Source organism: Anolis sagrei, chromosome 2 (genome assembly GCF_037176765.1).
Source record: "Anolis sagrei isolate rAnoSag1 chromosome 2, rAnoSag1.mat, whole genome shotgun sequence".
Classification (NCBI taxonomy): domain Eukaryota; kingdom Metazoa; phylum Chordata; class Lepidosauria; order Squamata; family Dactyloidae; genus Anolis; species Anolis sagrei.
The window spans coordinates 114,992,026-115,017,844 of NC_090022.1; the positions used below are offsets into that span (position 1 = coordinate 114,992,026).

General features: G+C 39.7%; 1 protein-coding gene across 11 annotated transcripts in view; it reads right to left on the reverse strand.

Annotated features, from left to right (window-relative positions):
• CACNA1G (calcium voltage-gated channel subunit alpha1 G) overlaps positions 1 to 25,819 on the reverse strand; it is a 420,834-nt gene that overhangs the window by 25,267 nt on the left and 369,748 nt on the right. For 7 of the 11 annotated variants that reach the window (XM_060764775.2, XM_060764774.2, XM_060764776.2 and 4 more), the window contains 7 exons: positions 14,888 to 14,997; positions 14,016 to 14,149; positions 12,537 to 12,607; positions 11,913 to 11,991; positions 11,679 to 11,800; positions 10,244 to 10,588; positions 6,314 to 6,454 (listed from right to left, as the gene is read on the reverse strand). In XM_060764775.2, the coding sequence (XP_060620758.2) occupies positions 6,314 to 6,454; positions 10,244 to 10,588; positions 11,679 to 11,800; positions 11,913 to 11,991; positions 12,537 to 12,607; positions 14,016 to 14,149; positions 14,888 to 14,997 (1,002 nt within the window). The remainder of the gene's footprint in view (positions 1 to 6,313; positions 6,455 to 10,243; positions 10,589 to 11,678; positions 11,801 to 11,912; positions 11,992 to 12,536; positions 12,608 to 14,015; positions 14,150 to 14,887; positions 14,998 to 25,819) is intronic. The other 4 variants (XM_060764777.2, XM_067463775.1, XM_060764778.2 and 1 more) reach the window with 1 other exon arrangement.

Here is a 25,819-nt window from a genome sequence, read left to right on the forward strand (position 1 = left end):
AATGGAAAAATCAAAGTTCACCTTCTTGGTATTTTGGGGGCATATTTTCAACCTATGGATAGTTGTATCAATGGATATAGATTGACAATTCTGGTTTCCTGCACCACAGCCAAAAGAAATGCCAAAGTAATTATTAAATGAACAATAGGTTTGTTGTGTTAAGGGTATTACATTATGCCAAACTCAAATTTATCTTATTTTAAGCATATAAATAGACATATGATCTGAACATTAGAATGGCAAATGCAGAAATATGGGAGCCCCAGGTAGTGCAACATCCAGAACATGATCTCAAATTTATTAAGAGTACGCTTCTTGACATGCGTACTTAGAAGCAAGACTTGCCAAATTCAGTGTTAAGTTACATTGATGGGTATTGGCTTATGGGCAGGATGCAGATTGGTTACTGTTTAAATTCTACAATCAGGGTGGTTGAGAGAAGAGCCTCATCAAGGTACTCTATACATATCTAACAAGGAGAGGTTCTTTTCTATTCTAGGGCAAAAGTAGTTCTTCAAGACAGATCAGTCCAAAGTAACTAGGCACAGTTCCACAATCAGGGTAGTTGACAGAAGAGTACGTGGCATTATTTCTACTTTGCCTATTGGATTCTGGTCCCAACATTGGTTTTAACATTAAAACTAATGGAAGCCCACATGAAGAGTTTGGCCCTTTATTTAAACATTCTCTCTTCATACATTTATTTGAAGACTTCAGAGAAGTCCTATGGCAGATTGGTGATAAATATTTCTTTGCATTTTATAGGCCATTTTAGATTTTATTGCAAAGGTCATATCAGGGCACTGTGTTTACCATTAATACATCATAACCCCCATGGTTTGCAACCTCAAGCAGTATGTTGCTAGATTTCCATTTTTATGTAATTTTCCTGAAGCCTAGTATCTAATCTGTGGATTTTAATGTGCTTCTCTACAAACACATGGGATTTTTTTACTTGCTGGAAAACTGACTTATACTAAGGGCTGCTATTAGATCAAAGTATATGCTTATTCAGTGCCCTCCAGTGCCTCTTTTCTCTCAGCTGTTCTTTTTTAATGCCAACAAATTAGCACTTTTACTCTAAGTGCTTGAGCAGATTGTGTCCAATGGTAATGAATCTTTCAGGATGTAGCGTGGAGACCAGGGTCTCTATATTCAACCCAGAAAAGAGTTGGTTTTGTACAGGATCTTAAAAAGGGCAAAAGAAAGTTCATAGGTCTGAACAAACTTGTAAGATAAGCATGCATGAATTGTTTTCTGAATTCATGTACTACAACACAAATTTGGACTAGAATACATGCTTAAGAAACTTTGTAATACAATGGGCAGTGATTCCCTCCATACTTTTTCTAGTATCAGTGCAACATTGTAATTAAAAAAACCCTCAGCACTTCAGGGCCCTTCTGCACAGCCCTAAAACTCAGGCTAAAAACAGATTCCCCAGATGTGTCCAGATGATGTTTCAGGCTAATCTGTTTCAAGATGGAGTAAACTGAATTTACCCGGTTTAATCCAGGTTTTCTAAACACCTGTAAAGATCTTGACCTTAAGTGAAGGTCTGGATATATACAGATGAGGGCCCTGTGGGAACTGACTCCCAGGACTGCTTCTGCAAAAGTCCAGAGAAGCAGGATAGCACCCCTCCCTTCCTCCCATTCCCTTCCCCAAAACTTACCCAAGGCCTATGTGAAAACTCCCTCCCCAAAATCTCCTGAAGCCATTCTGATGCGACTACAGAGCTCTCTGTAGGGACCTGTATGGTTGGGTAAGTTTTGGGGGAGGGAATGAGGGGTTGGAGGGTGGCTGATTGCCTTCCCAGGTTAGTCTTTGGTTGACCCGGGATGGCATCTAGCCACTCCCCAAGGGAAAGCCCAAGTTTGGGGGTTGGAGTGGGGATAAAATCCAGAGAGGAATCTGGATTTTATATTTCAATTTCTCTGGAGGCTGTCAAATGTTTGGAAGGGCCCTCAGACTATATTAGAAAGTTTGCTTTTGGTTGGGAAAAAATTATGTGAAAATTTACTAGTTACTGTCCAACTGTGATCATCATTATGTTACATATCAAACAATTTTAAACTAGCACAATGAAATGCGTTCTTGATTGTCACAAACAAACATTAATTGGTATTACTAGTCCTTTCGTATTCCCAAGAGTGAAAATCTTATGGCTTTCACTACATTTTAAAATTATTTTTCAGAAATAGGAGTGACTGGCAAGAGTATAAGCTTGCCTTAAGAAGATTATGAAATGATCTGACACATATTTATTTGGAAGTGAGGAAATAGAAATTTAGATAAAGAGGACTTAACAGAGTTCAGCAGGAGTTCTTAGCGATTGTGTTGCTTCATACAACACAGGTGAAGTCACCACAAGGATAGCTTACAGGCGGAGGAAACAGTAGTGCTTACAATATGAACTATTTCTGAAATTTTAAGATGTGAACGTATTTCAGTTTTTTTCCCCACTCTCAGGTCTGGGTATTGATGTTTGGGGCTGCAGGATGGTCTGCTGAGATAAGAACTATATGAGAAGTTGGCTGGGAAATGAGCATTGGGTAAGCCATGTTTTTCATGATACTGTAAGTTTCTGCTTTCCTTCTTGCAAGAAGATAGACATTCTGGCCTGAAAGATGTATTCAGAAACGGAGACTTATAGTCTCGTATTAGATTTGCTACATCACTTAGTAAAAACAGCTGATGGTTCAAAACAGTTATCAACCCAGAACTATAGGCAATATAGAAAGAAATGTTGCAATGGTCTCTATCCCTCCTCCTGGCAAGTTCCCCTAACAACTCAGTGGTGAAAACTGGGTGTAACCCATGTTTATGAAGAAAACATTTCATTGATTCATTGAATTTATATTCGACCTTTTTCCCACAATAGAGTGAGTCTAAGGAAGCATACAATAATTAAAGAATACTGCCACTAAACAATTAAACTTGAATGCAAAACCCGCAGTCCTTGCCATACCAGCAAGACAGCATTGGAGTGGATTACCAACTGGATTGCTATTGAAGCTAACAGCCTCCATTTCTGAAGACAAAGTGTTATGTTAGGGAAAACTTTCCCCATAACATCCGTTTCTTAACCCCATCTCACATCTTCCCACTGGAATAGGGTGAAGCTACATTACCAGCCTTTCAGGAGAAAAGACTGATGAAGAAACATAGAACAATTCAGTCCATATGCATGTGGCTCATAAACATCCATCTCTTACCAGATGCATACAGAAACAAAGAGTCTGGAGGTTTTTCAACTTAACAGGAGAAGTCTTCGACTCCCAAACCTTCCTAAACTTTACTCACACTACTATGAAGCTGGTGGAGATGTACCTTCAAAATCAGGCAGAGACACGAGAAAAGCCATTCAATTGTATTGGCTACCCTGTGCTGAAGTCAGTGCAGGGTCACTTTTTTGCAACCAACTGCAATGGTTGTTTCCAACTGCTGTTCACGAGTGCCAACAAACAATTCCTATTGACCTCAGGCAGCACTGCTGAAACTTTCTATGGGTTAACAAAAACTAATCAAGGCTGCTCAAAGCTGAATAGCCCTAACAATTAAACTGAAGACTACCCCCCCCCCCCGGCCACAAAATGGGACAGAAAATGGGTAATGCAGTTACTTCCCTGATACTTCATTTTAACTTATGAAATATAACTCAAATCAGAGTACGATCTTCTTTGAGTCCTGATAAGAGTAGCATCATTGAGTTAACTGAATTTATCTATATGTAGATTCATGATTCACCAATTAATTGAATGGATATGTTCTGGCTACGACTGACAACACATACGTTTCTTGATTAACAGTCATGCAGCTGATTAACTGTTTGGTTTTTAAGTCAATAGAATATACTTATTACAATAAACAATTGTTGGACATATAATCTGGAATACAGTGGTAGTGGAAACAAACTTTAAAAACCCAAAACTTCCTCCCTTTTCATTATGGTGAATTTTTGGATGTGTTGACATTGTGATTCAAAAGACTAGACAGCAAGAATGGATTAAGCTCTGGGGGCCCGTCCAGGCAGTAGCTTTATTGTGGGAACTCCCACAATAGAGGAGGGGCTGTCCAGACAATGTTCTGGACAGTCCTGAATTAATTCACTACAAACCAGGAAAACTCTGGTATGTAGCTAATTAATTTGATAGTGGATTTATTCCGCACCTTCCTGGAAGGTGCGGGATAAATCCACTATTTCCTGTTCTGGTCTGCAGAATACTGCAGTCCAGACAGTATTCCCACAGTTTGCAGGCTAAATAAATGACGTGTCAGGAGGTAGGGGTGGGGGTTGCTCCCCGCTGCTCTCCTGGCATGTCATTTCTACTTGCTGGAAGAGCTGCTACGAGAGTGCACTGGAGGCCGAGTAAGTTTATTTCATTTTTCTAAGAGGTCTGGGTCTTTGGAGGAGGGGGTAGGGCCTCCAGATGTTCTGACGGGCCAGTCCCGCAAGGGCATCTGGACACCCACCCCAGAAAGTGTGCGCTTTCTGGGATGGATGTAGACCACCCCCACAGGAGAATCTGCGTTTCTAAAATGTGGATTCTCCTGGGATAAAGGCTTGTCTGGATCCGGCCTAGGACTGCTGGGTTTTTAACCAGTGCTTCATTGGTGAGAATGGGGAACGGACACCTTCAAAATCAGGTAGAGGCATGAGAAAAGCCATTCAATCCACAGAAACCCAAAGTTTAAGGAAGCTTATTATTTTCATCATTTTTAATTACTCAGAGGAATTTCTGTTTGAAATTTGAAATGAGGATTAGGGATTTAATTCCTAAAGTCAATTTAAATAGAAATGCTGAGCACACACAAAGGGTGCATCCTCACTGAAGAATGAATGAAGTTTGACACCACTTTAACTGTCATGGAATAATGGAATTGTAGTTTCACAAGGTGTTTAACCTTTTCTGCCAAAGAGTACTGGTGCCTCACCAAACTACAACTCCCAGGAACCCATAGCATTGAACTTTAGCTGTTAAAGTAGTGTTTATTTGCATTCATTCTACAGTGTAGAGCCAGTCAAAAATAACCACACACTGGCAGAGTTCCATATGACCTGTTGTCAAATTAAAAAATATTCTTAATTGATGTGACTCTATTATGCACTATTTTCATGCCAGCAACCTGTTTCACTGATGGAAGATACATGCGGCAGAACTGATATACACAGGAACATGGTTTAAGAAATGCAGCAGAGAAAAATATCATTTTGGGTCAATAGCTCTAGAATTGCCCATAAAAACTGGTTTTAAGAATGTGGGAAAAGTCATAGTATATCCCCTGCAGTTTGTTTTGAAACTTACCAGCTTGTAAAAAATGTCAAGAGTTCATTTGTTTTTAAAGTATCGCTGCCTATTTTATTCACCGTGTTAGTACTGCTGAAACTTTTGCACAAAACACTGATATGGCTGGTTTAAGAGTCAGTTTGAGCCACATAAAGGTGCTTTCTGAATCACAAAAACAAATCTGTTCACTAACAGATGGAAATCAACAGGGACCATCATTTAACTGCTATGCTCTTTAATATGATACTAAAGCTTTAATAATGAAAGTTTTAATTAGCATTTAATTGATTTTGAATATTTTGGCTTAACCAGGAATAGGGTTTTGAGCATATAAACAATCTTGTATGTTCTCGTGGAAAAAAATCAAAATTTGGTAGATAAATAAACTGCAGAAGGATTTTCATTACACTATCTAGTTTGACACAACAAATACATCAAACAAGGTGACAACTTCCCCATCCCCTGGCTTCAAGCAAGCAAGTTCTTCATTCTTGCTCTCCTTCATATACCCTTAAGACTTGAACATGGGTTTTCATGCAGATGAATGGAAATGCTCACATAAGAAACATCTCACCTCTATGCTGTCTTCATGACAATCATATATATAGGAATGATTATGCATAGCATGATCCTATGCATATTTGCTTCCAACTCAGTATGCACAGGACTGAAACCACATCACAGCAAATATGGATCCTAAGAGGGATCTAGTAAAGGCAGCATTCCTATGCATACTGACTTCTTCACTGAACATGCGTAATCTGACCTGTAAATAAGTCCCATCTCATTGTTAACAAAAATAAATGCATTTGCTGTCCCATAAAATAGTGCAATCCTGTACACATCTACTCAGAAAAAAGCTCCTGTGAGTTCATTGGTGCATACTCCTAGGTAAGTATGTACAGGATTGTACTTTCAGACCAGGTAGACCGACGTTAGACCAAGTAAGAAAACTTCTCTTTCTCAAAAAGGTTTCAGTCTAAATTTAGATAGAAATGTTGCAGGAAATTAGTAATATTAACCTGTTTCTCAGTGTTGTAATTGTCAGTAGTTGGAAGGGCATAATGATGGCACACTGAGCCTGACAAGTTGTCCATCAGCTTCAACTCTCCTTCCAGAGATTCTTGGATCAGCAGTGATATGGTATCAAACAAGTGTCTTTCCTGGGAGGAGTGCCATATAGCATGCAGAAGGATAAGCCAGGCCAAAGAGAGAGGGTAGAGAGAAAGATAAAGGAAAAGGAAAAGATTTGGGGAGGGGGAGGGATAGATAGACAGAGAGGCAGAAAGAGAGAGACAAAGACAGAGGGAGACGGAGGCAGAGAAATTGAGATTGAGGGAGAGATCCAGTGAGAGATAAATTATAAGGCAGAAAAGAGAGAGACCAGAGAGAGAAAGAAAAGAAATGTTTTCAGACACAACAGTCATTGTCAAAATGGCAAGGAAGGAAAGACAGAGACAGAGAGGGGAAAAAAGAACAGTGCAGTAATACCATGGTCAGAACCTTTCTGAGACATTACTACACATTAGACCAAATCTAAACACATTGGTGCTTTCAGGCTGGTGAGACATTCATTTGATGTGGCTACAGACAGCTATTTACTAATTGACAAAAGTACATCTACTTTTCAGGGTGCTCATACTTGACACAACAGGGAACAGTGCAGCAGAACTAAACAACAATGTGTGCAATTTCAAATGGAGGTGGGGATGGAAGCCCAGCATTAAAAGCCTGAAAAATCCACACATTTACATCACCGCAACCACATGGGAACAGCTGGACTCTCTGAGGTGCTGGATGGAGAACTTGCAGTGTCTTGTGATTAAAGTGCTCAGGGGGCCTCTTAAATACCAGCTTCCACAAATGTTCAGCCCCCACAGAATGGGTGCAAGATTAAATTTTCAAAAGCATGGAAAATGACTCAACACAGTATCCTTGGCCCTTTTCTTTCTTTGCTGGTGCTGGCATGCATGACCCATTCTTCCAGCACAGGCAAAATAAGATGCCATAGAACTCTTCACTTGTTAACCAGGAAGTCAAGGGAAGCTTTCTCTGAAAACTGGAATGACTTCTGACAGATATCTCATATGCTACCAATGAAATATACCACTCTGCCCAACTCACACACACTGAGGTAAGTAGCACCTACTTAACTCCAGTTTTGGAACCAAAAGAAGTAACCAAATTGATTTGGAAATCTAAATGATGTCCAGACTTTTGCTACTACTTGGGGAAAATCTCTTGTCTCCTTCTTTTACTAACAAGTGATTGCTGGTCACTAAGACCCCTTCATGGAATTTGTTCCATTCCTTATCTATTTGAGCACTCAGCCAATGGCCAGGATTTGTAGCAAAAGCTTCACCACTGCCCTTCACTGGTTTTTATCCAGCATGACACTCCCTCAAAAGACACCATGGTTGAGATATTCCCTTCAAAAAGTTGTTCTATGAATGAGCCCTACCTCCTACAATGACTCTCACAGTGGTGGATTGCCAGTTGTGGAGGGACAGTGACAGAAACAAAAGCCAGCGATAAAAGAATAGGTAATGTATGTGGATCTGAAAGGAAGGAGGCCCTATTAAAAAGGGATACAATCCTTCCCAATACCTACCCAGTTATGCTACAGAACGAAATGCTCAACATGGTGCTACTTGTGGGCAAAGAGACAAATAGCACTGGTTCTCAGAACTGGATGACTACTTGGAAGAGGGCAATAAAATAAAAGAAATTTTGGCACCATTATGATTTCAGGACATCCATTCACAAGGGAAGATTTTCACCCTCCAAATCCACACTTTAATGTACAACCTGCCAAGTAGGGACTGTGCTCTCAACTAAATACATAAATGAAAATAAGAAATAGCATATATCAGGGTTTGGTTTTGTTCTGAAACATCATGGCTTTCCCCTTCTGCAGGCTGCAGGGAGCTCATTATTTCCTTTGCTGTTCAGCCAAAAGGAAACTCAGGAAAGGATGTGTAGGAGTTTTGTGTGATCAGGTGTGTATATGTGTTCGCTACACTGAAAGTGCAGAAGAACATTTAAGCCTGTTTTCCACCATGAGAAATCACTTGGCTTTGAGGAAAACCATAACTGTTGTGGCCGCTGGTGGCCTCTATGCCAGTGAGTCTGTCTAATGATCAAAGGGGGTATCCAAAATGTTGAATCTATTCTGGGGCCAAGGTCAGCATATTGGACCACACCTTTAAACGTAGACTGGAGTGAAGTCACCAATGACATTGGAGATCACCACCACCCCTGCACAAAAGGTCAATATGAGGCCACTGCTGCAGGAATGGGATCTCATGACATCCTCCAGATATTGATGGATTTTACATTGACCACAAATCCTCCGCCCCTGCACTACACGGCCACTATCATTTCAAGGTTTCTTTGGCCTTTGGAGTTACAAATGATTGATTTGTATGTGGATTTGTTGGGGATCTGAGCCAAGGGGATCATATTGTGGACTACCAGAATTTTTCTGGAAAGCATTGAGATGTAATGTCTAAAAACAGTTTTAAGTTAGCATCCTTATTCCACTATTGGTTCCAGTAAGATTAATCCAAATATCTTAATTTCCTTTGACTTAGTTTCCTTTGACTTTCCACAACAATTATTAAAGGCCAGTCCTTAGAAAAGTACGCTATTATAAACACCTACACTAAATTCAATTAGGCATATTCTGTAGGACAAATGGGTTAGGATTGCAGCCTGAGAGTCTCTCATCACTGACAGAACTCTGTAACCTGGACTGAAAAGGCCTAAGAGCTTTTGAAAATTTTACCCTGATTTCCAAATGTCAGACTCCCAACATTGGAAATGTTGACTCAAGTGCTTACGCCTGAATATATCGCATACAGCTTTTAAAGCAACATGGTGGTTGGTCACTCCAAAACCATACTTTCTATGCAGGCAAGAGCCAATGTGTATGATGATATGAATAATCACAATAATAATCTCACGAACACAGTGTGTATATTTTACAGATCATGCAAGCAAAGAAGCATGCCAATAACATCACTCTGCAGGGATGCATAAAAGGAGCTGTATTCCTCTTTCATGTACCACTTTGAATACCAAAATACCAAATGACAGGGGGAAAATGAAGTTCAGAAAGTCAAGAGTCTCCCATTGAAAACATTTAATGGGCAATTTGTAATTTATTTTTTAATGGAACAATTGTTTGCATGTTATTTGAATAATTTTGAACTGAACTGAATTCTTTTGGCACGAAGGGCATGAACAGACTAGGCACCATTCTTCTTGTGACAGAAACAGCTGACTTTCAGAACATTTAAAAACTCTTTGATAATCTACTTGTTATACTGCTAGTTCTTTCCCTTTAGCCTCACCTGCTTTATTATATCTCCTTGAGTAATGGCTGCCTAATTTATAATGGAATAAAAACAAATTAAACCAATAAATGCAAACTCCCTTTGTTCTGGAAAGATTTAAGAGGCCCAGTTATGTCCAAATATTATACAAAGACATTCACACTACTCATCTATCTGGTAGAGCAAGTGGAGATCTCACACAGCACTCTGCCTGGCATCCCTTATGCACCAAGTCATGCAGTCAATCTCATGGCTCCACTGGAGGCAACTGACAATCACTGAAGGAAAGGGAAGCAGATATTCTTTATGCTTTCCCTTTAATATTAGCATTTGTGAACAAACCATGTCCAAGAGACCTGAGCCATGTTTTAAATTTTCAGTGCGTGAAGATATATAAATCTCTTTTACTCAAGTACTAATAGCAATCCTATCAAGGACACCTGATAAATTGTTTAGGAATTATGCTACACAATTCTGTAAATTTGGCAGAGAAGAAGGAATACAGCTCTCCTGTATAGTATCAATACACTTGGACTTTCTTTATGGCTTTGTACATATGCCATTTGAGAAAAATATTGGCCACTCCCCACTTCATCCACCTCCTGAGATTCTCACCATAGGGTGAACCAATGACAGTTGAGAATCCATCTTGATTTGCATAGGATTAGCATAACCTCCAGGGCTCTCGGGCCTCTCTCCTCCATTACTGCCTGTCCACATGAAAGGCTCAGCGAGGGGATGCTGCCCTGGGTTGATTGTCTTCATTTCCATTTCTAGCTCCAGTTCCAGTTCTGCTTCCTCTTTTGCTTCCTTGTTACTTTCTTCCAAGTGCTTCATCAGTACAGCAATCACCACATTCACCAGGACAAACTGGGCTGTCAGCACAAAAGAGACGAAGTAGATAGGCGAAATGACAGTGTTGTAACAGGTGGATTCCTCATCGCAGTCTCTCAGGGTGTCCTACAATGGAGCAGAGGGAAGGGGGTGAAAAAAGTTGAGGTGAATGAGCAAACTATAGGTTTCTATCCTCTTGAATTTGTAGTTTGGCCCAAATAATTTTTTTGAGGAGTAAAATCAATCACTGAATATCTATAAATACATTTAGTTCATCCCTCCACCATGTTTCTTTTGAATTACTGGAACTTGATTCCCTCCTTCTGTCACACTGAGTTTTCTGAAAACTCACTGTTCCCATGCCCAGGATACAGCCTTTTCAAGGACTGTTCACGTATTCAAAACATGGTCTGTCAGAACTCCATAGCATCACAGGAATAGACAGAGCCTTTATAATAGCTACAGCTTGCACTGACAATGACAGAATGGCTCCATTAGCCCCATAGTCATCGCCTTTAGTATGTGCCTAGGAAAAAGCATGGCGTAATGAGTTGAGTGCTGACTCTGGAGGAACAGAGGTGGAATCCTCACTTTGCTATGAAAATCCAATCGCTCAGCCTCAGAGGAAGGCAAGGACAAACCCCTTACAAGTAATTCTTACCAAGAAAACCCTGCGACAGTTTGCCTGAGGACAGTCATACATCAGAAAATACTTGAAAACACAGTAGCAATGAAGAGATCTCTGAAAAGAAATAGCCAAAAAACAAAACAAAAACAGAACTAAAACCCCACACCTCACTTATAGTTTCTTTAGTAAGTGCTTCACTGTTTTGAAGGTGTTCACTTCATTCAGGAAGCATTGTCCTTACTCTGACTTTTGTTTGCTCTTATTAATTGTGAAAGCTGACCATTTTGATGATGTCATGATTGCAATGTGAGCCCTGGCTGGCTTGGAACAACCTGTGAAGGATGGAGGAAGGAGAACAAAGCCCTAGCCAAGAAAAAAGAATTGCTGAAGCAGCAGTACCAGCAGCAACTAGAGGAAGCTGGCACTAGGCAAGATTGAAAACGGAAATCAATTTGTAGCACACAGAGACACAATAGCTAATCTTTGCTTAAATGAATCAGAACAGGGAAATATTCAACATAATTCCTCAAACCATGGAAATGTCTATCATCTTATTTTACTCAACTCCCATTCTGATGCAGATTTTACCTTCATTATTCCATTCCAGTTGTCCCCTGTGGATACGCGGAAGAGTGTGAGGAAGGCCATCCCAAAGTTGCGAAAAGTGGCATGCCGCCCCAAGCCCTCACAGGGATGTGTGTCATCACATTCTGTATGACCAACCAAAATTAAAGACAATTAAGCCACAGATTTCTGTAATGAATACCCCACTTTATTCTGTCTCCATCAATCCTTTGCCAATTGGTGGAGCAGGTAACTTACCAAGGTCTCCAAACAGCTCCACCCCAAGTGCTGCAAATATGAAAAACAACAACATGAAGAGAAGGCCCAGATTCCCCACCTGTAAAGAAAACAAACAGAGGGGAAAGTCAAAGCTTCATTGACACACGTTTCTTTAAGTACTTTCATTATGGAGGCTACTCCACATTAGTATGTATTGTTTGCTATTGTTGTGTGTATGCATTTAAAATAATAATAATAATAATAATAATAATAATAATAATATCTCTCTCTCTCTCTCTCTCTCTCTCTCTCTCTCTCTCTCTCTCAATTTAGGACTGATGTCTTTACATTTTTAAAGACATCGGTCCTACAACCTTGGGTAAAGGAAGTACATTCTTGCTCTAAATATTTTTTTTTAAAAAAACCAAATAGGCAATGAATTTAAGCAGCTGACAAACCAATTTGAACTAAGGCATATTCAATTGCAAAAAGGGGAAAAATAGCACTCTCACTTAATCAACCCCATTAGGTCCTGAGAAAATGAAGGTGATAAATAAATGCAGAAACTAGAAATAGAAAAAGACTCACAACAGACTTTTCAAGGCAATGAGAAACATGAGAGAAACCCGACCGAGGTCTTGCTGATAAGACACCAGAGGTTACCTGAGGCAGCGCTTGCATGACGGTGTCCAGCAGAGCTCTCATCCCTACAGCCATCTTCAGTAATTTCAGCACTGTAGAAAATAAAATGTTCATCATATCATTGCCACAGTATCAGTGTGTGAAAAAGAAAATGTCCCAACAAGTTTCCTAAGCATCATAGCAAATATCTGCTCCTAGAGATGAAAGGGCATGGCTATGCGCCACGACATGTGTGATTGTTACCAAAATATTGCAGCTACAATCCTGTGAACATCACTGTCTGCCTAGAGGCTTCATGAATGAATCCTCATCTCCCTTCTTCCCTATATTAAATGCTGCTGACGCCATACAAGGCAAACACAAGCGATCTTTTCTCCTGGCAGTCTATAATATAAAGTGGTTTAGAAAGGTCAGAAATGTATTGAATGTACAAATGTTGAGAATTCAACATTGAGCTAAATAATTGAGAAGCCATTGGTTTCAGTGGTAGTGAGACTGGGGAAAGAAATGAAGTCTTATTTTATAAATTCTAAATTTTAAATTCTAATTTTTTTAAATTTAGCACATTTTTTAAATGTGCTAAAGCAGCGAACTCATGACCTTCACAGCTAAGGAATTTATAACCCAATGCCACCAGCTTCAATTGTTCTACAACCAATATTTTGTTGATTGTCTGGGATAATACCTGATATAACTTCTGTGTCGCAAATATAGGAGTCAGAAGTTCACATAGTGTGCCTAAGGTCCAAACAATTCCAGTCTTTCATGATATATAATGCCTGCTGCACAAACAACTTGGTCATAGGGTCGATGGAAACATCCTAATTTATAAACACAATTTAATTTATAAACACAAGCACTTCAGTGTAGAGCTGGGGACATTCAGGCTCAAACCTCAGTTCTGTAGTGAAACTCATTGAGGGTGCTTGGGTCAGCTACTCTCTATCAGCCCAAAGTACCTCACTTTGTTGTTGTGAATATAAAGCATGAAAGAGAGAGAACTATGTATGCCCCCTGCGAAATGCTATCAACCTTTAATAACTTCTAGAGGAGGAGGGAAATAGGACCCCCTTCCAAGCACTGGGGCCAGGGAGGTCTCTTTTATGGGGATATGGCATGGCTGGACCAACAAAAGGTTTGCATCTGCAGGATCCCAATCTCTCTTGGTCCCAACACATAAAAAGACATTCAAAACCAAAACAAAACAAAAGTTGGGCAGAGGAAGAGAAGCAACAGCTCCCCAACTATGGAGTCTGGTGATGCTTCAAGGTCAGAGCATCTCCATCTAATAATAGAATTATTCTATAAGGATGTTAGGAGTGGGCTGATGGCTTGAAGATAACAAGAGTAAGGCAAAATGCACTGAGATTTATATTAGCCAAGAGATAATAAAGTGTAGCTATGCTGTGTGGGGAATTCTATTGTGCTCGAAATTAGCAGTTTCTCTGGGGCTAAGTGTTCTGGAAGACTAGGATAGCCCTAGAACAATGGGAGACTGACCTCGGGCAATCCTCAGGACTCTCATGATGCGGATGATGGTGGGGTTGATAGGCAGTGATGCATTCACCTCGATTTCTTCTAGTGTGATCCCCATGATAGACAACAGCACTATTGCCAGGTCTAATTGGTTCCACCTGAAGGAAACACAAAAATCAAATGGAAAGATATCCGATGCATTATTTGAGGAGAGGGAGGGCTTATGTGACAAAGGAATTCCAATCATTTCAGTCATTCCAGCACTTCTGAACTCAAGTTACTTTTCAGATGAAACATATTAAATAAAAGATTTATTATCAGATTATACACTTAGTCAAGACTGAACACACTGAGGATGAGAAGAGAAAGGGCAAAGCTGAAATTGAATCCATGCAGAGGAAAACCTGAAAGCTAAAAGAAAATATTGGTTTGATTTTCTTTAACTGTTTTATTCACACCGATTTTCCAAGCACAGTTCTCACTAAACCGAAGGAGATCACATAATTTATAATATGCAAGTTGCTAAATAATGTTGAGAGGTTTTTTCTAATATGGAAAATCAAAGCTTACCATTATGATGTCCGCTTTAAAGAGTGTCATTAGACAGGGAGAAAATTTTCAATGAAATTGTTTACATAACCATAGAGTCATTGGTTGACTACAGTGTTTCTATTCTCAAGAGAAGGCTTTCTGATTTTCAGAAAGGACTATTCTTGAGCTGTCTGTATAAAATACTACAATTTCCCCCTCCAATCAGTGTTTTACTGCTAAGGATTTTGTGACCAAAGATCCATTAGGCCAGCTACATCCCCACACAAAGAAATATGAAGACTCTGGAACATTTCCACAAACATATGGCCTTATCTTCCTGCAAATTTATATTGGAGCAGTATTACCTGTCTTGAAAGAATCTGCGAAATCCAAAGGCAATCAGCTTGAAAACAGACTCCATGACAAAGATGATAGTGAAGATGTAATTGCAGATCTTCAGAGCTTCATCAAGAACCTAAATACATAGACAAACTCTAGGTTATTGAGAGACTAGACCATAGAGTCATTGGTTGACTACAGTGTTTCTATTCTCACTGCATCATGGCAATGGGTGAGTATTTGAGACTCAACTATTTTTCATAACTGCACAAAACAACTTGAGCTTCAAAAAAACAAAACACTGAACACAGTGATGCTGACAGATTTATCAATCCTGGTTTTGAATGCACAGCTTTTAAAAGTGTGGCTTTCAAAGACTGCATTCAATCATTTTTGTAATAATGAATCAGAGTTGTCACCTTTCCCCCTCTGTTAAGTTTCAAATTTGGAATAAGAGCAACAACATGGTCCTTTCTAGAAAGTTTTTAGCTGTACCTGTTATTTATTTATTTATTTATTTATTTATTTATTCAGTTCACATCCTGCTTTTCTCCCAACATGAGACCCTGGATAGCTGACAATAAAAGTAAACAAAGCACAACTAAAACATTATCTCGGCCTATCAGCCACCAGGACCCTAAGATCTTCTGAGGAGGCCTTGCTCTCTATCCCGCCTGCTTCACAGGTGCGGCTGGCGGGGACGAGAGACAGGGCCTTTTCTGTGGTGGCCCCTCGGCTCTGGAACGCCCTTCCCATGGAGGTAAGATCAGCCTCCTCGCTGATGGTATTCCGAAAAAGACTAAAAACTTGGATGTTCAAGCAGGCATTTGGTTAATTCGGTGCAATGAATGTGTCGACTACGGATTGGTAATATGGATGATGCAATTGGACCACGATTTTAGTTAGGAGATGTATTGGATTGTGATTTATGTGAAATATTGTGTATTATGTTTTTTACGGTTTTAATTGTATACTGTGTACTGTATATTCTGTTGTAAACCGCGTTGAGTCGCCAGTTAGGCTGAGAAACAGCGGTATACAAGGACAGTAAATAAATAAATTGTGTAACCACAGGGCTTGACACATATGTCTAGGCATAGAAGGATCAAGAAATCTTACCATAAGTAGGGCTGTAAAACTCATTTTCACTGAGGATCATATCAGTCTTATGGTTACCTTCAAAGGGCTCTTTGTAATTGCAAGATTGCACAAATGAAATTATGTTGCCCTGCATTGAAAGTCTCATGGGCCACATAAAAGGATGTCATGGACTAGATCTGGCCTGTGGGCCTTGTATTTGACACGTGTTAAATAGGGCAAGTAGTATAAGAAGGTGATTGGACAGGCTGAAGATGGGATAGCAAGGAAATAGAAGAAAAAAGAAAGTTGGGAATACACCAACTGAGTGTGTGTGTGTGTGTGTGGGGGGGGGGGGAGAGGTGTATTCCATCAGGTGGTTTTTTAAAGGAAGAGATGTTATTGTGTCAGGAGCAACCAGACATTTGTATTACATTTTTCACAAAAAAAGGAAGAGATGAAAAGGGAAACTGTTGCTCTCAAGTGTCTTGGAGTATGAAAAAAACACAAACAGGAATGAGAATACACTGTCGGTGCTGGGAATTGTCTGAAAATAGCTGAGGCTAACAAAACATTGCTTGGGTATTTTGCAAAACTACAAAACTACAACAACAATTACTGCTACCAACATTTGCCCCATCTGTAATAGCCCAGTAGTTACACTTTCACCTTGCTCCAGTTGACTCTAGCTGTGTTTCTGACTTCATCTTATACCAATTCTCATCACAATTTATTTCTGTTTCAGATCTCAACTCTAATTCCCCAGGACAGACTTCCCATTATTCATCTTACAATAATTTTATTTCAATACACTGGGCTTCTTCAAATGGAAAAAGTACTGAAGTAGAGCTGAACTCAGAATTATGGAGGCTGAGAAATAAAACAATTACCCCCCTGGTCCTTGCCCTGACACCAGTTCTAAAAAGCCATAATAAAATCCAGGTGACCTCGTTGCTTGCTGTTAAGTTCCTTCTTTTGCTTTGCATTCTTATTGGCAAGAAACAGAATATAGCATATAATCTGATGACTAAATACTTTATTTCTATAATTACTTTTTGCTTTTTTAAGCGAACACTCCATTTTTTGTGTCACTGCATTAGATAGACAGCCAAACATAGATTCTCATGTTTCGTCTTTTTGCCTTCTCTTCTATGAAGATTGAAAAAAAGGTCCTTCCACCTAGTAAAATTAGATGTAGCATACCCAGCTTGTAACAAAAACATATACCTAAAATCCTATTCTCCTTTTTCTCAACTCCACTTTCAACCAGCCTAATTTTGTGTTGTTTGAAGAGTGCATTGTTAAATCATTGGGTTGTGTTTTTAACATCAAAAGAGGTTTCTGGGAGGCTTTAGATGTCTATTTAACCCTTCCGCAAAATTTATTATTATTATTATTATTATTATTATTATTATTATTAATTTATTTATTTCTATCCAGCTTTTTCCCACGATGGGACTCAAAGAGCCATACAGCATGTAAAATCAAGGCAATTACAAAAAAAATACAAACATGAACCCCGACGAATGAGAAATTGACAATTTAAGACATTAAAACATTATGAACTCCTGTTACCCTTGACAACTAGCATAAAACTAGCATAGCAACACAAATTAAAAACATGCCAGTTTGAACCCATGTGATGTCCTATTCCTTTATGCTGTGAAACAAACCAATTCACAAAGGTCCGCTATATCGTTCATATATTGCACATCACAATGACGGTCAATGTACTGGTCTTCGAAGAAGGTCTGCTTTCAGGAAGGAGTTCCAGAGCTGCAGTGTCACCACAGAGAAGGCCCTCTCTCTTGTTCCCACCAACCGCACTTTAGATGATGGTGGGATTGAGAGTAGGGTCTCTGCAGGGCTAGAGTGGGCTCATAGGAGGCGATGCAGTCTGACAAATAGATTAGGCCCAAACTGTTTAGGGCTTTATAGTCTAAAGCCAGTGCCTTGACAATGACACCTGATCCTTGAGGGACAGCGCCAAGTCCAGGAGGACCCCCAAACTTCTGGGGCAGCCCCACATAGAGCACGTTACAGTAATCTAATCTGGATGTGACTAAGGTGTGTACCACCATGACCAGATCAGGCCTTTCAAAGTATGGGTGCAGCTGGTGCACAAGCTTTAGCTGTGCACAAACGCTCCCAGCCACCACCAATACCTGAGTCTCCAGTGTCAGTGCTGAGTCCAGGAGCAGACCTGTGCCTTCAGGGGGAGTGTGACCCCATCTAGCACAGGTTGCAACCCTATACCCTGATCAGCCCTATGACTGACCAGGAGTACCACTGTCTTGTCAGAATCCAGTTTCAATTTGTTCATCCTCATCCAGGTCTTGATTTTGTTTCATTGCCTTTTCTTCTTGAATACCATTTTTAAAAGAATGTCTTCTTCCTGCTGTATATATGGCCTTAAATTAACAGGGAATAAGCAGCCTACATGATGCTATCATCTCATCCGATAGTCAAACAGATGTGCAATAGTTCACAAAAGAAGTTTGTATTTTCCCTCCATTTGAACTGTTAAAATGACCACAGTGGTCTGCAGTCAAGGTAATCAGTCAATTTATTTATATCCTGCCCTTTCTCCAAAAGTAGGATTTATTTACAGAATAAAAATAAATACAAGTGAAATTGCATATAGCTAACATATACAAAAAGTTAAGATTAAAATTGCATTAAACTGTCTATAGGATTAAAATCACAGAAAACATTACTTAAAAACATAGATTAACAACAGTATAGAACTAAACCAGAAAACCTATAGTATAAAATCAATTTCCAAAGGCTTGCAAGATGGCGAAAAGATAAAAAGGAAGGAATCATTCCAGCTTTCGTAGGGAGTTCCAGAACCTAGGAGCATCCACATTACTGTCATGGCTTGTGTTGAAGATGAAGGAGAAGGGTTTCTTCACCCAGCACCTGAGTCAGGGCAAACATAGATCAGCAGCATGAGCAGTCTGACACTGAGGAATCCACATCTGTAGAGCAAGAGCAGGAGCCCCAAGGACATAGGGATACAGAGTCAGGGCAGGATCAGGGGTGTCAGGAAGCAAACCAGAAACAAAGTATTCCAGCTAGGCTGCAGTCCTTAAAACTGATGCCATTCAACTGAGGAGATCCAGTCGGTTGGCTGCGAGGAGGGCCAATAGGTGGGATCACTTGGGAAAGTGGCATAAGTAGCTGGAGGCTGTATCAGTTAGGTTCTGGAAGCAACGTCAGTGAAATTGTTGCAGCCTGAACCTCTCCTTGGCTTTGGTGTGTGGGATATGCTTTGGCTTGCAGCCTCGATGTTGGTGAGATTACTTAGCTTTGAACATTTTGGACTTTGAACGACTCTTGTGTCTCACCCTTATTTTGGCTGACTTCTATGGATGACCTCAGACTGGTTTGGACTATGATACAGTGTGCAGCTGTTTAGCAGTAATTTGGTGGACAGGACATTGACAATTGCACTAAAGGCATTGTATGCTCCCTGTAAACAGCCTGCATTAGATACCTGAATGCAGCAATTTGGACTAGTTCAGGTTTGCAAACGCTCTTCAAAGGTAGCCCTACATAGACCATATTACAGGATTGAATCAAGGCATGTGGCACCACCACTAGGTCAAATGTCTCAACAAAATGGGTACAGTTGACAAACTACTTTTAATTGTGCAAATGCATTCCTAGTCACTGCAAACCTGAGCATCCATTTTCAAGGCTAAGTCTAGAAGTACATACAGACTTCAACTGTATTTTCTGAGTGAATGTAACTCTATTCAGTAAAAGTTTAATCCTTTTCCATTTGATCTGCCCTGCAACTGACTGGAATGTATCTGAATTGTCTGGATTAGACTTCAGTGTGTTCACCACTAGACGGAACTCTCTGTCTTGCAATAGCAGGGTGTAATGAAACCAGAAGGCACCCTGTTCTAACTAAAAAGATCACAATTCAGAAGAAAGAAATCTATTGGATCAGGAACTTCCCTTCAATCTGATTTGCATCCAAATGTACATCCAAATACAGCACCCATCCATCTGCAATGTACTGCTTTCAATGAGATGCACAGCTCCTTCCTATTGAATGAGACACATCTATCTGGATATGAAATCTATTGAAAGTTATGCAGTGTATACAGACATAACGTGCACATACAATTTAATCAGAGGTTTATGATCCAGAAAGTAATGAGGATATGGAGCCATGGACTTCTTTACTTGGATCCATTGTGCTGCTGTGACAGGCAGCCACTATTATCTTGCTGTATACGAAGCCTTGATGCTAAAAATTGCTTACTGTTTGGGTACTGCTAATTAACAATAAAGGTGTGCATTATATGTTTATAATCAGCACTTCCCACTGAGCAATGCTAGACACAGTTCAGAATACCACTTACAGTATTTTACAGCATGAAACAACTGGATCATATAGTCATCCAAAGTATTTACAAGGTAAACCAACACTTAGGTCTTGTGCTCTCACCTTGAACATGATGTTTTAACCCACTATCTTCATTTTAATCATTTCACATTAGACATTCAAGTATCGTCTAGCTTCAATGACTGTTTCACCTTTCCTTTTGTATTGCATTGACTCCTTGTCAGAGCGGCAGGGAATAAAAATAAGCACAGGGGACACAAATTGGCAGTCATCCCCATCTAGCTGTCATGAGCAAGTGATTTGGCAGTTCACTGCAAGTGGTTGTTATTATAATTTGAATGTGATCCTAAATACAGGCATTTGGCAGGTTCATATACTGGGGTCTGCCTCTTAGCCAAAATGCTGAGTCACCACAGTAGAAAAAAGAGAGGCAGTTTGTAGTCAATCTTGCAGGATAATATATCCTTCAGGCTGCGGAACAGATTGTACAGGTCCCCAAAGCACTTCAGCAGTTAAAAGAGGCAAAGATTTCAGCATGTGACCTAAGAATAACTAATAACAACCACAATCATTGCCATTATCTCTGCTCTGCATTGCTGAGTCCCACTGGACTCCGAAAACTGCCACAACACTTTAACAGCCTTTGTTATAACTTCCAGATCAACATCCAGGTGTTTTATAGTCTTGCAAAGAAACGGAGATATACAATCAGCTTGACACTTGTTTCTTAACTTCAAATCCCTCAGTTACTGCATATCCCATTGTGTACAGTCAGCCATCTGTGGCTTGAAAATATTTTTAAAAACCGAAAAAGCAAGCCTTGATTTTGCTTTTTATGTAAGGGACATCAAATTATGATTGTCATTGTGAATAACAGGATTTAAGTATCTATGGATTTTGGTATCTGTTTAGGCATGGGTGGGTGGGGTGTGAATTGAAACCCCAGCAGATATTAAGTACTTACTTTTTATAAGGGGAGGGGACACAGAATGTAAAAACGAGCAAATATATTGATTTGCAGCTTTCGTAGATGTGTGATAATTCCCCACCCTCATGATGTCTAGTGTTGTGTTTGATCTGAAATGACTATAGACTATCAATTTCCCTCTTATTTAAGCTCTAGTGATGATTGTGGCCCTGTCTACACAGGCAATATACCCCGAGTTTCACCAGAAGTTACTTCTAGGCATCTAGCTGATGTCCAGGAACTTCTGGTCCTAATTCATGGTAAAATCAGGTATCCTGATTTTACCCCATGGTAGAAAAAGTAGGGGAGTGCTCTGGAGTTTCAGGGAAGCCTTGCACATTGGGATGTGTGTGTGTGTGTGAACAGCTAGAATGATTGTAATTCAGAACTTCTACTGTTGTTCACATGAGCCAGTACCGCCATCCTGCTTTGCCCTTGCTCCTTGATGCAGAGAAAAGAAGATGACACTTAACAATGTTTTTTTTGTCACCACACCTGCAGCCATGGAGCTCCTGGATGTCATTTGGTGCTTTTGCTGGTGTCAGCAGATGCGCCCATGCAATTTGGTGAGAGGAGGAGGAATGGCCACCTCCTTCCCCTCTCTGAGTAATGCAGATGCTTTTGCTGACATTGGCAAAAGGGCTGAGTGACAGCCATAGTTGCCAAATGCTGGCATATTACTTAATGCATGGAACTGATTTTATTTCTACTCATTTTTGATATGACATTTGATACTCCTAACTCTGATGTCATCTAGTTTGCAGCCTGATGGTAGAACATACCATATTTGGAGCGGAAACAGGATAAGAATCTAGATTTTCTATTATTTGGTATACATGACTTCATATGCAAGTCATAAATCTGCTTATTTGCCTCATTCAACTACATCAAACACATTGTGAACAGTAGAACTATACACTGAACATGGGGATTTATCATGCTTTATTGGAATTAATAAAACTTAGGACGTGTTTTGTAATTATTAGAAAAGTTTATTCTAAAGTTATCTTTGTATGTTGCACACTGTTGGTGCCATCAGATGCAATGCTAAACCATGGTTTAAATGTTGCAAGAATACAGCTTTCCCATCATCTCTCCATAAAAGTGGGAGAAATGAGGAAACAGTTTCCCAATCACTTAATTAAAAAAAGTCAACCCAAAATGAAATTGTTTTGATATCTTGTTCAGTAACAATGGATTCTGTAAATCACCATTTCTCATTTCAGAAGAGAAAAAGCCACTTTACATTTTTTTATAAATTGTGAATGTATGCTTGTAATTGTACACAAAAGAAAAAAAGAAGATAGGAGGCACTTTGGTGTTTGAGGCTTACTATAGTGGTTTCCTTTTACACTAAACCACTGTTTAGCACAACTGTTGAATATAGCCAGAATTCAAAGTGGTGCTTTCCTTTTATAAAACAACAATTCTCTTTATTTAGATTTTGATGAGAAATAAATATAAGGAATGAAATGTAAGAAAATCAACAATTTTCAACAATATTCATTGGCTGACAAAAATAATATTGTTAACACTTTGTTTGTGGCAAGCACTGCTTTGCACAAGAAAACTCTTTAAAAAAAGACCAGGGTCCTTTCAAACCCAACAGTCTGCCTCCAGCAGTATCCATGAGATGCTCAGAAAACATACAAATAAGACTCAATTGAATAGCTATTCTCTGGTTTCTTAAAAGAGGAAGAGGAGGAAAGATGAAAAGGAAAGCTGATAGGTAGGAAATGTCTGTATGGGTGTGTACACACATATAGTGTGTGCCCTTGACGATAAGTACAAAGAAAATCACATTGAAAAAAATGGTGTCAAAACTACGTACTATCAAGTATAGGAAAATCATGTTTCCTAGAAAGGCAGTTGAAGAACCCACCCAAAACTGTTTGGTGCTGCCTGGGTTTCTTATATCCTTTTTTGAGAAAAAAAGAGAAACTGTCTCCAAATAAGAAAAAGGTCATCAGGTTTAGCTCTTCCTTGGGAAAGTTTAAGTTGACATGGCAGCTTTTCAGCAACACTGAAGCTGACAGAAACAGTGTTCAGAAGTGGGTCCAGCAGAGTATAAGCACTACATCTTTGTCAATTCTGTCTTGGCAGTAATTAAAAGCAAAGGGATAAACTCTCTGTGTGAGCTGGGAAGACTATTTGCTTCAGCATAGTTTTTAAAAAGATTAACAAAGGATCCCTAGGGAAAGCATTTCCCATAGAGATTAGTTTGCCTAGGAAAAATGGGGCTAAGAATTAAGGACTAAAAGAGCCACAACTTCAGTTAACACTCTTTTCAGTTGTTATAGAAACGTTTGTGGTAAACAAATGACGTAAATGAAGATGCAGAAAATAAGTGGAATGGAGTTTCTTACGCAGAGCTGAAAAGGCTGAAAGAATTGGTTGAAATTCTAATAAATTACACTGTTTGATGTTAAGAACCACCCTACATATTATGAAGCTCATGCAAAGAAGGTACTGGAAGTAACATGTTATGCATGCTCAAGAAGACACTGTGTGGACATCATTCACAAGTTATGGAAAGAAACACTTGCCTATAACTTCTTGTAACATGTAAGAATGGTGAGAAGAATCTGATCTTTGTGAATTCTGAAGTGAACTGACTTGATCTGCACCTCCAAAAGCAATGAGCAGATTAGGAGGCAATTACCCATCACATTTTGCATAGTGTAATTCTCAGCTCAACACTTTCTGTATTTCTGATCTTCTGAAATTATGCTGTTTCTAGATACTTTGATGTTAATGAACTGTAGCTAGTTCACTAGACAACTAATGGGGGTGGGGATGTACATTCCTTTCTTCATCCAGCCTTTAGAAGGGCCCTAGAAGTGTGCCCACTGCTCATTTCTGGTACTATAAATGTTATTTCCACACTTCACATCTCTTTGGCTCTTACTTTGAACAATAAACTTTTGCACACTTGCAAATCATAGAAAGCAGCTCCACAAACTCAACCAGTACATTCCCATAGCCAAATGAGAATTTGAACCCTGGTTACCCAGAGTCCAAATCATACATGCAAACCACTATACCATGCTGGTCCTATATCAGAATAAATAAAGGAATATATAGTAACATGATTTGTACTAGGTCAGAACACTGATCTATATAGCCCAGTACTGTTGACACTGACTGGCAGCAATTATCCAAGGTTTCAGGCAGAAATAATTCCTATATTGTTGGATGACTTTCAATTTGTGCAGGCTGAGGACATGGACAGGATCCTTAGAGAGGTGAGAACTACCACATGTAGTTCTCACCTCTCTAAGGATCCTTGCCCTTCCTGGCTGATCAAACAGGCCAGAGGGGGACTGGCAGAGAGGGTGACCAACATTTCCTTGGAACAAGGCAAAGTTCCAACTTGTCTAAAGGAGGCAATTGTGAGACCTATATTAAAAAGCCATCCATGAACCCTCTGTTATAGACAACTATCAGCTAGTGTCCAACCTATTAAGGTACATGGCTAAGTCCCTGTGGGATCACTACCGTGTGTGTGTGTGTTAAGAGAAAAAGACACCCCCTAGTTAAGGAAGCGCAAAAGCTGGGTTGCAGTTAAACAGCAAAAACAAAACAAAACAAAACAAAACACCAAGGTTATGGCAACCAGACTGATTAATAACTGGCAAATAGAGGGAGAAAATGTGGAGACAGTGACAAACTTTGTATTTCTAGGTACAAAGATTACTGCAGAAGCAGGCTGCAGCCAGGAAATCAGAAGACATTTACTTCTTGGGAGGAGAGCAATGACCTATCTCGATAAAATAGTTAAGAGCAAGGGCAACAAGGGCAACAAAGATCCACATAGTTAAAGTAATGGTATTCCCCTTAGCAACCTATGGATGTGAGAGCTGGACCATAAGGAAGGCTGAGTGAAGGATGATAGATGCTTTTGAACTGCGGTGCTGGAAGAAATTTCTGAGTGCCTTGGACCGCCAGAAGATCCAACCAGTCCATACTTCAGGAAATAAAGCCCAACTGCTCACTGGAGGGAAGGATATTAGACGCAAAGATGAAGTAATTTGGCCACATAATGAGAAGATAGGAAAGCTTGAAGAAGACAATGATGCTGGGGAAAATGGAAGGAAAAAGGAAGAGGGGCTGACCAAGGGAAAGATGGATGGATGGCATCCTTGAAGTGACTGGATTGATCTTGAAGGAGCTGGGGGTGGTCACGGCCAACAGGGGCTCTGGCTACAAAGAGTAGGAAGTGATTGAACTAATAAACAACAACAAAAGTTGATTACAATCCACAGGCTGAGTAATTGGGGTAATTAAGGTCAATAAGTTTTGAGCCACTCCCGAAGGATTATAACTGAGAGTTTGTTGTATGTTTTTGGGCTTACCGAATATTTGCCTATGAGCTTACTTGCTTACTGTAAGCTCATGGCTTGCAGCCTATTTGATGCTGGCAAGTTTGTCTTCCATGCTTGTTTCCGTGAACAAGAAATGAAGATTGGGAGAAGACGTATTTTCTGGTGGAAAGCATTACATGAATTAAATGCAAGGACCATATGTGAGTTTGATACTCCAGAGGAACTA